Genomic DNA, 14,055 nt, shown 5'->3' on the forward strand with positions numbered 1-14,055 from the left:
TCTTTTACTTTTGATTCTAAAGTTTCATTTAGCAATTACATTTACTTTTGATACTGAAGTATATCTACAACCAAATACTACAACCAAATACTTTTAGACTTTTATTCAAGTAGCTATTTACTGGGTACTTTTCCACTACTGAAAGTGCCTACATTACAGTGACACTATGCAAATAGTGTTTTTTGAAGATCTTTTTAGTCATGACTGCTCTTACCTTCACTCTTCAGACTCCTCCAGAGGGAGCCTCTAAACCATATATTTGGAATTTAAGTTATGCAAACTTAACTTAATATACAAGTTAGTGTTTATTGGCATTCTAACTTTAAAACCCACCTGACTGCTTGGACCTTAGTTTCTTCAAACCATTTCACACTTTTGTTGGATTTGATTTAACCTGTTGTTTTTTTCTATGATTCCCCATTTCAGCGCACTGTTGGAAGCTCCCGACACGTTGATTGCTCAAGGATATCCAAAGTCTATTGATGGTTAAACATTAATCATTGTAATAAAATGCTCTACGGAGAAAAGGAAAGAGTTTGACTTCTTTTCAACAGACTCTCCATTTAAACTTGCTGTAGCAGCGTACAGGTAACAATTTTTATCCATTAATTCCAAAAAGCTATGTATCCATTTTCAGAAATGTTAGTAATTTCGCTTTTATTGTTTCAAGAAATTATGAAAGAGATTGGTGTGGTGTTATTTCACTATTTAATCATGCCTTGGGGTTCAATGACAGACAATGACAGACAAACATTTGAAATCGGAAGTTTACATATACTTACGTTGGAGTCATTAAAACTCGTTTTTCAACCACTCCACAAATTTCTTGTTAACAAACTATAGTTTTGGCAAGTCGGTTAGGACATCTACTTCGTGCATGACACAAGTAATTTTTCCAACAATTGTTTACAGACAGATTATTTCACCTATAATTCACTGTATCACAATTCCAGTGGGTCAGAAGTTTACAGACAAAAGGTTGACTGCCTTTAAATATCTTGGAAAATTCCAGAAAATGATGTCATGGCTTTAGAAGCCTCTGATAGGCTAATTGACATCATTTGAGTCAATTGGAGGGGTACCTGTGGATGTCTTTCAAGGCCTACCTTCAAACTCAGTGCCACTTTGCTTGACATCATGGGAAAATCTAAAGAAATCAGCCAAGACCTGAGAATTTTTTTTTGTATACCTCCACAAGTCTGGTTCATCCTTGGGAGCAATTTCCAAACGACTGAAGGTACCACGTTCATCTGTACAAACAATAGGATGCAAGTATAAACACCATGGGATCATGCAGGCGTCATACCGCTCAGGATGGAGACGCGTTCTGTCTCCTAGAGATGAACGTACTTTGGTGCGAAAAGTGCCAATCAATCCCAGAACAACAACAAAGGACTTTGTGAAGAATCTGGAGGAAACAGGTACAAAAGTTTCTATATCCACAGTAAAACGAGTCCTATATCGACATAACCTGAAAGGCCGCTCAGCAAGGAAGAAGCCACTGCTCCAAAACGGCCATAAAAAAAAGCCAGACTACGGTTTGCAACTGCACATGGGGACAAAAATCGTACTTTTTGGAGAAATGTCCTCTGGTCTGATGAAACAAAAATATAACTTTTTGCCCATAATGACCATCGTTATGTTTGGAGGAAAAAGGGGGAGGCTTGCAAGCCAAAGAACACCATCCTAACCGTGAAGCACGGGGGTGGCAGCATGATGTTGTGGGGGTGTTTTGCTGCAGGAGGGACTGGTGTACTTCACAAAATAGATAGAATGATGAGCAATGAAAATGATGTGGATATCTTGAAGCAACATCTTAAGACATCAGTCAGGAAGTTCAATCTTGGTTTGCAAATGGGTCTTCCAAATGGACAATGACCCCAAACATACTTCCAACATTGTAGCAAAATGGCTTAAGGACAACAAAGTCAAGGTTATTGGAGTGGCCATCACAAAGCCCTGACCTCAATCCTATAGAAAATTTGTGGGCAGAACTGAAAAAGCGTGTGCAAGCAAGGAGGCCTACAAACCTGACTCAGTTACACCAGCTCTGTCAGGAGGAATGGGCCAAAATTCACCCAATTTATTGTGGGAAGCTTGTGGAAGGCTACCCGAAACGTTTGACCCAAGTTAAACAATTTAAAGGCAATGCTACCAAATACTAATTGAGTGTATGTAAACTTCTGACCCACTGGGAATGTGATGAAATAAATAAAAGCTGAAGTAAATATTTCTCTCTACTATTATTCTGACATTTCACATTCTTAAAATAAAGTGGTGATCCTAACGGACCTAAGACAGGGAATTCTTACTAGAATTAAATATCAGGAATTGTGAAAAACTGAGTTTAAATGTATTTGGCTAAGGTGTATGTGAACTTCCAACTTCAACTCATCATTTGTTTAAAATCTATCACTTAATGCTTACTTTCCAAAGTCAAATAATATTTTTTTCATTTATTGGTACAAAATGCTATTTTTTCCGCCGCACTCTCAGGGAACAAAGAAGTACTGCTAGTAGTACTGCTAGGTTATACAAAGTCAAATGTAACAAATAAAACATTTTATATGAACTGTACAAATTATAAATTTGTGACATCATAAATAAATAGTATTCAATACAGTAATATGAGATCTGTACTGTATGTAAAACATTTACATTTGACATTTTAGTAATTTACCAGATGCTCTTACCCAGAGTGACTTACAGTAAGTGCAATCATCTTAACCACATATCACAGTCAAATATACAGGATAAACATTCCATTTCAGCTAAACAATGCAGACAGCATTCTGCAACAAAAATAAAAAAAATATTGTAGATATGGAAATAATATATTTCGAGATGGTAATCTTGTCATCTGTTCAAAAGGTATTTTTATACCTTCTAATACATCTAATTTTTGTATTCACAGCATCGTTGTTTTGGTATGTAATACATTGCTTCTAATTCTTTGTGAGGTTTAACGGTGGTTGGCATCCAGTATATGTTTCATTACCACCAACAACTAGACTTTACCACCACCAGCTAGACTATAATGGATGTACAGTGCATTCGGAAAGTATTCAGACCTGTCACGTCAACTCCCGCTCCCCCTCTCCGGCCCTCAACGTTGCCGGTCTACTAACCACCGGTCCTGGCAACACATCTTTACACACACCTGGCAACCATCAGTACGCACACCGGCATCTCATTATCAGTCACACCTGGACTTCATCACGCCCTTGATTACTTACCCTTTAAAAAGCACTCTTTTTTATCAGTCATCGGGTAGTATTGTATATGTTTCTATGTCAGCGCTTCTCTTGTTTTGTATCGCTTGGTGTTCGTTATTAGTGAACTCACTAACTGCACCTACTTTCTGACTCCCTGTGTCTACTTTACAAGACACCTTGACTTTTTCCACATTTTGTTACGTTAAAACCGTATGCTGAAATGGATTAAATAAATAAAAATGCTCATCAATCTTCACAAAATACCCCATAACGTCAAAGCGAAAAAACAGGTTTTTAGAAAATGAAAAAACTGAAATACCTTATTTACTTAAGTATTCATACCCTTTGCTATGAGACTTGACATTGAGCTCAGGTGCATCCTGTTTCCATTGATCATCCTTGAGATGTTTTTACAACTTGATTGGAGTCCACCTGTGATAAATTCAATTGACTGGACATGATTTGGAAAGGTACACACCTGTCTATATAAGGTCCCACAGTTGACAGTGCATGTCAGAGCAAAAACCAAGCCATGATGTCCCAAGAACACAATGGCCTCCATCATTCTTAAATGGAAGAAGTTTGGAACCACCAAGACTCTTCCTAGAGAAGGGCCTTGGTCAGGGAGGTGATCAAGAACATGATGGTAACTCTGACAGAGCTCTAGAGTTCCTCTGTGGAGATGGGAGAACCTTCCAGAAGTACCACCCTCTCTGCAGCACTCCACCAATCAGGTCTTTATGGTAGAGTGGCCAGACGGAAGCCACTCATCAGTAAAATGCACATGACAGCCAACTGGAGTTTGCCAAAAGGCACCTAAAGACTCACAGACCATGAGAAACAAGATTCTCTGGTCTGATGAAACCAAGAATGAACAATTTTGCCTGAATGCCAAGCGTCACCTCTGGAAGAAACATGGACCCATCCCTACGGTGAAGCATGGTGGTGGCAGTGTCATGGTGGTGGCAGATGTTTTTCAAAGGCAAGGACTGGGAGACTAGTCAGGATCGAGGCAAAGATGAACAGAGCAAAGTACAGACAAATCCTTGATGAAAACCTGCTCCGGAGTGCTCAGGACCTCAAGAAGGTTCACCTTCCAACAGGTAGCAATGCTCCCCATTAAACCTGACAGAAACCTCCCAAAAAATGTGTGCCACACTTGTAGCGCCATACCCAAGGAGACTCAAGGCTTTAATTGCTGCCAAAGGTCCTTCAACAAAGTGCTGAGTAAAGGGTATGAATGCTTATGTACAGAAAATGTGATATTTCAATTTTTTGTTTGTTTTTTTACATTTGCAAAAAAATCTAAAAACCTGTTTTTCTTTGTCATTATGATTGAGGAAATCAATAATTGAATACATTTTAGAAGAAGGCTGTAAACTAACACAATTTGGAAAACGTCAAGGGGGTCTGAATACTTTTCAAAGGCACTGTATATATCCATTATACTTTGTGATATAAAATGGGAAAAGGAAAAACTGCCGTGCCAACTAACCGTACACTCATTAAAAACCCACCACCATATTTAACCTTATCTAATCCTACACCAAGCCAACAGCAGAAAACTACTACTCAACACCCCCTGCAACTCTTCTGCAGAAAAACCTCACAATCCCAAATACATCTCTGCAGCTGACACCATAACCTCTGTTTTCTATGAGTTGCATTCCTATTTCTAAAGTAGAGTTGACAACCATGGATATGAACGCTAAGAAATCCACCTCACTGAAACATATTATTCCTATCACACTTTATTGGCCTCTCAGGATCCCTCACCATGTACCCATCTTCCTGTACAACTCCCTTCACTGCCTCAGCACATGACACCTTCTGTACTACTCTGACCCTGGCAACCTCAACCTGCCTTTCTCTCACCGGCCACCTCCGATTTCCAGCACTATGGGCACCCTCAAAGCTAACACACACAACTACACATTCCTTAGTTTTGTGCCCTTCTGCACACTTCTCACATCTAGGAATCTCCATCCTACACAATGCTGCAACATGGCCATAAGCTTGACACCTATAACAACGTAATGGGTTCGGGACAAAAGCTCTCACGGGATAACTGACATATTGTAAAATGGCGCTGATAGAGAGGGCAGCCGTTCTTCTAGCCCCTAAGAAAATTTACAGTATTTTGTTTTTTTAATGTTTTATTTCTTACATTATTAGGTCAGATTATTTTTGTTGTTATTACATACAGCCAGGAATAACTTTTGGATATCAGAGCGGCGGTAACCCACCAGCATTACCAACGTTACGATCGGGAATATGATTTTCCCGAATCAGATCCTTTGTTCGTTCCACCCAGGGCAATTGAACTGTTCCCTGAAGCTGATCCAAAACATCGCCGGCGGAGAAGAGATACTCGGAGTGGATTTATAGTCGGACTCAGGAGGCACGCACACCACCTACCGCATCCGAGTATATTGCTCACTAATGTTCAGTCTCTGGACAATAAAGTTGACGAGCTCAGGGCAAGGATTTCTTTCCAGAGAGATATCAGGGATTGTATCACGAAACATGGCTCTCGGGATATTCTGTCTGAGTCCATACAGCCAGTTGGGTTCTCAGTTCATCGTGCAGACAGGAATAAATATCTCTCCGGGAAGACGAAGGGTGGGGTGTATGTTTCATGATTAACTACTCATGGTGTGATTGTGATAACATACAGGAACTCAAGTCCTTTTGTTAATCCAACCTAGAATACCTCACAATCAAATGCCGACCGTATTACCTCCCAAGAGAATTCCCTTTGGTTATAGTCACAGCCGAGAATATTCCCCCTCAAGCCGATACCATGACGGCCCTCAAAGAACTTCACTGGACTCTATGCACACTGGAAACCACATATCCCGAGGCCACATTTATTGTAGCTGGGGATTTTAACAAAGCAAATTTGAGGAAAACGCTACCAAGTTCTATCAACACATTGACTGTAGTAATCGCGCTTCTCAAACACTCGACCACTGCTACTCCAACTTCCGGGATGCCTACAAGGCCCTCGTCTGCCCTCCCTTTCGCTTCACCCGTAATAACATCAGCTAAACACGTGTATGTGACCAATACAATTTGATTTGATTTGACATCCTAACTTAACTTTGTCGGGTAAAGACTCTGCATCAAAACTCATCAGGACAGACAAAGTCTTCTTGTTTCATCACGCTCCCCATCGGTTCTGCGTCGTACCAAACGGCAGGTGTCACATATACCAGGAATCTTCCATTTCAGTTGCTCCTCCTTAACACTAAATGCCACCCAGCTAAAAATCATCATAAGTCCACTTAGAGTAACATTCACCGACTCAGCAGTCCCCAACCTCTTCTCCACCCAACCTAACACCACACATGGATCCGCCAGCAGGTTAGCATCCATTATCTCCAAACTTCTCACTCCAACTGGGCCAGAATCATCCTTATCATTATTGGGATGAGGCTCAACCTTGGCCATCTTCACGACACCTGCCACCGCAGGTAATTCATTCTGAATCTTGTCAGATTCATTTTCGTCCTCTACCCAAGTGTTGTGATTTATCCAATGTCCTCACTTTAACTTCGGCATATTTCCTTCTTCCTCAGTTTCCCTATCCGTCGTCAGAATACATTGATTATTTGTGAGAAAACACATTGATATGAATTGCTGTGTTTTCACAAATGGATGTCAATTCATTTTAAATGTCCCCCCCCAAAAGAAATGTGATACCAAATAAATTCATGATATCTTTTGACTTTTTAAAGCTTAATATATATTTTTGTAGACTTAATGAACCATGCGATTAACAGGACCTGGTTTTATGTTCCATGTCAGGTGCATCATGGGACCTTTGATCCGGCAAGTCTGTTTGTCAACATTCCTCATCTTCTTTATTGCCTGTTCATCTGTTGCAGGTAATTAATATTACAAGTGATCTTTTATCCATGTAAACTTTTACCTACAACTACAACTTAAATATAATAAACACATTTAAATGTGTCAGTGGTTTTGTTTGAGATTGACTGCATTGCAGTCGGAAATTGCAGAGCGAGTGATCTACAAATCATCTTGCATCTTAAATAACAACTTATTATAATATGTAAATTACGGAAGATCATTCTCTCAACGTTTATCCACAATATGTAACCAATTTGATACTCTTGAACGTTAATATCATATTGTACTCAGTAGGTCCTACTAATAAGTTAGCCTATTGATAAAAAATCTATATATCTACTTCTTCGGTATTAGTGGTATACTCTATACATTAGTATGATGGTCACTTATGTTAAAAGGAAACTTTGTGTAAATGTCTTAAAAAGTTATTGCCCGATATGAGCCGCTCTTATCTTTGTGTCCTTCAGACTGATAACACTTTCTCCTCTCTCCACTCAGATATGCAGCTTGTTGTCCCTCCTGACCCTGTAGTTACCTCTGCTGGTCATGACGTCATCCTTCCCTGTCACCTGTCTCCTCAAACCAGTGCTGTTGACATGGAAATCAGGTGGTTTAAGGAAGGAGAATTCGCTAACCCCCTGTACCTGTATGATGGTGGAAAGGTGACAGAGAGGAAAGGCTATGAGGGTAGAGTGAGTGTGTTCACTCAGGAGCTGGAGAAAGGCAATATATCACTGCTGCTGAATAATGTCATGGCTTCTGAAAGGGGAAGCTACAAATGCCAAGCCAGCTACTTGGACTGGATTCAGGAACTGCCTGTTGTGCTACAGGTTAAACGTAAGTAAATAACACTCTATTCAGTAAGAGGATCAATTTAATCCATTCCTGTCTAGTGCAGAATCATCAAAGCAGATCAACAGAAAGTAGAGTATTTTAGATTTTACAATAGGGTAAAACTATTTTTTCATCTGTTTCTTTACAGAGCAGGGCAGTGTCCCCAGGATCTCCATGAGGAAGCACCACAGAGTGTTCATCCAGCTCAGCTGCAGTTCAGAGAACTGGTACCCAGAGCCTGACATGCTGTGGACGGACAGCAGTGGGAAGGAGATCACCTCAGCAGAGACAGAGAGACCCAAACAGAAGGAGGGGGGCGTCCTGTACTCCATAACCAGTCACATGAGAATAAGGAATGACCAACTGGAGGGGGTCACCTGTGTGGTGATGTCAGAGTACCAGGGAACCAAGATGGAGTCTACACTGCAGATGACTGGTGAGTTTAGGAACTTTAGGTCTCAACTTACTGTTTAGAAGAATAGAATACACAAGGTGCAATTTTGAAATTTGGTTGTGCATCAGCAGTCACTCAATTAGCCCATGTCAGCAAACATTTTGATTGGTAAGTTAGTCTAGCGGACAGCTATCTAAACTTATAGAAAGCGTGGTTGTTTTACTGACCGAATTATCACATTAAAAACTGTAAACATTTGCCTCCACCCTATGGCAAAGTTATGAGTTCTGTTTTTTTGTGGCCCACACCACCATCAAAGTTGCCCATCCCTGCTGTAGACCAATGCCCTAAACAAGTGGTCCAGGGGCCTGTTTGTTCATCATGGTGATAATGTATAAAGTTCCCGACTCAAGGTACATCTTATATAAGACGAAAATTAGGTTGGAGTTTAATTATGTGACATTTGTAAAAATGTGGAATATTGAACCTTAAACAATTTGCAGGACTAATGTATTGCAATGGTAATCTAATCTAACCTTTAACCCTGCTTGTGTTACAGAGGAATTCTACATGAGCAGTTTGCCAGACCGGGTGTATATCTCTGCATTTGTGATTCCTGTGTTTCTGGGACTGCTGTGTATCACTGCATCGGTGCTCTCCTTATTCCATCAGAGAAGAGGTGGATCTCACTTGTTGTTTAAATATGATATCAGGGTATAATTATACACAAGCATGTTTATTAGTAGGTTCTATGATTCAACATTTTTGTAGGCCATTTCAGATGTTATTGGAATTAAATTTCATATACTTTCATTGTTGCATGCAATATTGTTGTGCAAGTACTTTGTGTAATGATGATATTATATATTCACCTCCAGTTGTTCGAGAAAAACTGAAGCCTTTGGGTAAGAAACGATACTGGAAGATGCATTAACTGAGTTCTGTAACACATTTGAAAAACACCAACATCTCAAGTCAAATTTTTTATAAATAAACAAAAAACAATTGTCAAAAAGGAATTCAAATATCAGGTAGTATGCCGTATATTGAACTCATTCACAAATATATAATAATATATGTTTTTACAATAGATGACATGAATACAAAATTAAAAGCTATGGACCAAGGTATGCAATATTTATCTTCAATATATACAGTATTTCTTTAAAATTAATAATTTCAAAATGTTTTAATTCAAACCGAAATAACAACTTTCCTCTACTGTATATTACAGATCTCATCAAAAAGACAGAGGAACTCACTTATAAGGATAAGTTAATGGGTACGTATTATGTGTTTTACAGTTGATGGAGCATTATTTATTTCACAAGTATTAAAAGTGAATTGATACAGTAACATGATTTTGTATTTTCACAGGAATTACTGAAACAATCCCAGACTCTGGTAACTATCGGCTTCTTTCTGTAACGTGGGTCATACAAAGGGGACCAAGGCACAGAGTGTAGAGTGCTCATCTTCTTTTTATTGAAGTAACGTGAACACTTAAACCAAAATCACAAAAACAACGAAACAGTTCCGTAAGGCAACACAGGCTATACAGAAAATAACCACCCACAAAACACAAGTGAAACAACATCAACTAAATATGGCCTCCAATTAGAGACAACGACAACCAGCTGCCTCTAATTGGAGGTCATGCCAAAAAACCAACATAGAAATAGAAAAACTAGATTAAACCATAGATAAAGAAAACATAGATCCTAAACCAAAAACACCAAAACACACAAAACAAACACCCCCTGACCATACTATAATGACAAATAACCCCTTTTACTGATCAGGACGTGCTGCACACACTTCAAGTGATTTGTCATCTAAATATATAATCCATGCATTTTTGTTTTCAGAAATACAGTGCGTTATGAAATTATTGACACCCTTGATAAAGATGTGCAACAATGACTGGATAAAATAAATAATTTAAATTCTGAATAATATTGTATGCTCAAAGAAATTGGGTAATTATATTATTGAATACTAATACAATTGCTCTGAGAAATAGATTTTGTTTAACAAGTACTCTTTTTTTCTCAAAAATGTAGAGGTCAAAATTATTGACACACCTGTTTTCAATACATTTTAATACCTCACCTTGCGAGGATTTTGACACTGAGACTTTTTCTAAAATGTTATTTTTTTTAGTTGGAAAACACATCGGGAGGGATCTCCATATAGAAACCTTCCAGATCTTTGATTTCGTTCGTCTGGACCTCCCTCTTTAATTCAAACCATAGGTTTTTAAGTTCGTAGACTGACATTGTCGTGTGCTTTAGGTCATTGTCATGCTGAAAGGTCCACTTGCGGACGAGTTTCTGCCTCCTGGCAGAGGCAACCAGGTTTCTGACTAAAATGTCCTGCTACTGGGTAAATTTCATGATGATAACCCCATAACATCAAATATCCACCATATTTTACAGTAGTTATGGGGTTATTTTCTGCTCGTGTATTCTCATTTCGAAACCAAACCCACCACAGGAGTGTGTGGCTCTATTTTCATGGCATCTGACCAAAGCACCGGTTCCAGTCCAAAAGCCAATGTAGTTTACCAAAGTGCCAATGCCATTTAGCAAACTGCAGTTTTTTACATTTTATGGATGACATGAAAATAGAGCTCTTTGGCCACGTGCACCAGTGGTGGGTTTGGCGTCAAAATGAGAATGCATCAGCAGAACAGATTACTTCTTAGTGGGGACTGCAATTATTGACACCCTTGATAAAGATGAGCAATAATAACTGTATTCAATAAACAATTCAGATACTGAGCTATATTGTATGTAAAATAAATCCTGAAATGATATGATTTTATACAGATACAATTGCTCAGAGAAATAGATTCATTTAGTTTATTTATTTATTTTTAAAAATTCAAAAAGTAGAGGTCAACATTATTGACAATTATTATTGACATCCATAAAGATTCTTATGAATAAAGTAGTCAAATGTTTAGTATTCAGTACTATATTCCTAAAACGCAATGACTACATCAAGCTTGTGACTCTACCAACTTGTTGGATTCATTTTCAACTGGTTTTGGTTGTGTTTCAGATTATTTTGCGCCCAACAGAAATGAATGGTTAATAATGTATAGTGTCAGTTTGGAGTCACTTATATTACAAATAAGAATAAAAAATGCTTTTATACACTTCTAATTGTATTCTTATAAATGTGACTACAAAGTGACACAATACATAATTTGCCATTCATTTCTATAGAGCACAGAATTATCTGAAACACATCCAAAACGAAGTGTTTAGAAACATTTTCTATTCTTATTTACAATAAAAGTGTCTCCAAAATGACTCTCATAACCTCATAGTCATTGTATCATTTCAAATCCAAAGTGTTGGATTACAGAGCCAAGACAACCAAAAATGTGTCACTGTCCCAGTACTTTTGTGTTTAAATACTTACATCAATGCCTTTTCTTCTTCTCCTACATAGTTTGGAGCTTGATGGTTGATCATGCAGGTAATTATGAACACTGTTATATTTCAAATGTTTCATGATGTTTGGGACTAATATTATACTCACACACACACACACCTATATCATTTTATGTTTCATTTTTAACATGTGACATTTCCTACCACAAAAAATATTAAATTCAGTAACAATATTTGATATTTTATCTTTAATTTTACATTTTATTTTTAACATTAATGTTATCACATTGCCTACCACAAATTCAATTAAAATGTATTGTTTTTTCAATGGTCATGGTAATTCATTATAGAACAAACAAAACACGTTGAAATATGTTAATGTTATTGGATTCATATCTTGCTTTAAAACATCAGAATTCTTTTTAACATTGTAACAAAAATTACATGGATTTTTTTTCAGTGGATGTCACTTTCGACCCTGACACTGCACATGTCAAACTCTCTTTATCTGATGATAACAGACGTCTCAAATTTGGAGAATTCAAAGAAAAAAAAGATTGTGAGAATATCAAAGAAAAATGCAAAGACACTAAACATAAGTTTAAATTTAATCAATGTGTCTTGGGAATGGAAGGATATGAAAAAGGTACACATTACTGGGAGGTTGACCTGGGGAAGAAGAGCCAGTGGAGTGTTGGGATCGCTCAGGACACAGAGAAGAGAGACAACATCCAAATGTATCCAGAAAATGGCTTCTGGAGCATATGTTACAAAGATGGAGAACTGAAAACAGTTGAACAGTCTTCTACTTTCCTTCCCATTGAACTGAAACCTGAGAAGCTGGGAGTTTTCATGGACTATGAGAGGGGACAGATAACATTTTTCAACGTGGAGAAGAAATGCCACATACACTCCTTCTATGGCATGTTTACTAAGAAACTCTATCCGTTCTTTGGTCCTTTGATTGATTGTAAAGAGGAACTCAAAATCTCACCTGTGGTACAAAGAGACAAACCCTCAACCTCCGAGAACTGTTAGTGTAAATAATGGAAGATGACAGTCATTGAAAAAAAGGTATTTAGAACCCAAAGCTTATTATATACGCTTAATTTAAAGATGAAATGTAAATCCTAAAATGTAGCTTTTACACATGTTAGTTTTGTAGTGTAGAATATACACTGAGTGTACAAAATATTAAGAACACCTTCCTAATTTTGCCATCAGAACAGCCTCATTTCAATCTACAAGGTGTCTACATGCTTCCCACTGGATGTCTTTTGGGTGGTGGACCATTCTTGATACACACGGGAAACTGTAGAGCATGAAAAACGCTGCAGCGCTGCAATTCTTGACACAAACCAGTGCACTTGGCACCTACTTCCATTCCCCATTCAAAGGCACTTAAATATTTTGTCTTGCCCATTCACTCTCGAACGACACACATACACAATCAATTGTCTCAAGGCTTAAAAGTCCTTCTTTAACCTGTCTCCTCCCCTTCATCTACACTGACTGAAGTGGATTTAAGTGGCATCAATAAGGGATCATAGCTTCAACTGTTCAGGAAAGAGCAGGAAGTCTTAGCTGTTTTTAGTACTGTATGACAATATATAATAATTGACTCACTCACTGTAATTATGTGTTGTTTTGAAATATTATGTTAAAAAAAATCACTCACTGTACTCAGTGTTAAATCTGTAAAAATGTAAAAACGTTTGTTACATTAATAAAAGGCATTTAAAAATGTGTCTGTATTGTATTAAAATATGTATTAAAATATGAGACATGTCCTTTATAATAATGTCTACACCCATAAATAAGTTTGCGTTAGTCACAAAAAAGCTTTTTCGTTTAATAATCAGAAAATGCAGAATCATTTTCATGCAGAGTCATGCAGAATATATGTAAATTCCATATCACATTGTTCCTGTAGATTTTGTTATATGCACTATTTAAAATCAAATCTGTGAGTGCAAACATTGTATTAATGATGTCCCAGAAGAGCAGTCTTGACATTGTAAAGACGAAGGCCTCTGATGCAGAGTTGTGCTTACCAATGGCTGATTACAAACCTTCCCAATCTATACATTGTTATGTAAGAGCAGCATAAACTGATTGATCCTCATGATCACAAGGAATAAACTGATACACATTCAAGTATTAAAAGGAATATTTTATTTTTCACAAATCAATACAGCGTACAATAAATGTGCATAAAGGGAGAAATAACATTACCTGTTCACTATGCATGATTTATCTTATAATATCCTTGTGGTTTGAGAAAAACAACTGAAATAGCGGTTAAATTGTATTCAAGTCAAAGACAAAGAATATA

The 14,055-nt window shown here is 37.7% G+C and overlaps 2 protein-coding genes across 9 annotated transcripts in view; one reads left to right on the forward strand and one right to left on the reverse strand.

Annotated features, from left to right (window-relative positions):
* The window catches only part of LOC106577961 (ret finger protein-like 4A), a 65,700-nt gene that overhangs the window by 17,634 nt on the left and 34,011 nt on the right, over window positions 1–14,055 (reverse strand). The window lies entirely within an intron of this gene.
* On the forward strand, window positions 409–13,466 carry LOC106577960 (butyrophilin subfamily 2 member A1). Of its 4 annotated transcripts, XM_045701463.1 has the most exons (12): window positions 2,673–2,708; window positions 2,915–2,927; window positions 7,026–7,105; window positions 7,587–7,925; window positions 8,071–8,358; window positions 8,876–8,995; window positions 9,195–9,221; window positions 9,408–9,443; window positions 9,551–9,598; window positions 9,694–9,720; window positions 11,779–11,805; window positions 12,181–13,466. In XM_045701463.1, the coding sequence occupies exons 1-12, from the start codon at window positions 2,684–2,686 to the stop codon at window positions 12,756–12,758; spliced, it is 1,608 nt and encodes a 535-aa protein (XP_045557419.1). In that variant the 5' UTR covers window positions 2,673–2,683; the 3' UTR covers window positions 12,759–13,466. The 4 variants fall into 4 exon arrangements, with proteins under 4 accessions (XP_014011924.1, XP_045557419.1, XP_014011923.1 ...); XM_014156449.2 differs by lacking the exons at window positions 2,673–2,708; window positions 2,915–2,927 and adding an exon at window positions 409–588; XM_014156448.2 differs by lacking the exons at window positions 2,673–2,708; window positions 2,915–2,927 and adding an exon at window positions 6,579–6,691.

Source organism: Salmo salar, chromosome ssa18 (assembly GCF_905237065.1).
Source record: "Salmo salar chromosome ssa18, Ssal_v3.1, whole genome shotgun sequence".
Classification (NCBI taxonomy): Eukaryota; Metazoa; Chordata; class Actinopteri; order Salmoniformes; family Salmonidae; genus Salmo; species Salmo salar.

What these genes read in the sequence shown, in the direction of transcription:
- LOC106577960 (XM_014156448.2), top strand. Translation starts at nt 6,648, where the DNA reads ATGAGGCTCAACCTTGGCCATCTTCACGACACCTGCCACCGCAG. An exon ending in TGTTGTGCTACAGGTTAAAC is followed by an intron (nt 7,926 to 8,070) that starts GTAAGTAAATAA and finishes GTTTCTTTACAG; the next exon opens with AGCAGGGCAGTGTCCCCAGG. An exon ending in CTTGATGGTTGATCATGCAG is followed by an intron (nt 11,806 to 12,180) that starts GTAATTATGAAC and finishes ATTTTTTTTCAG; the next exon opens with TGGATGTCACTTTCGACCCT.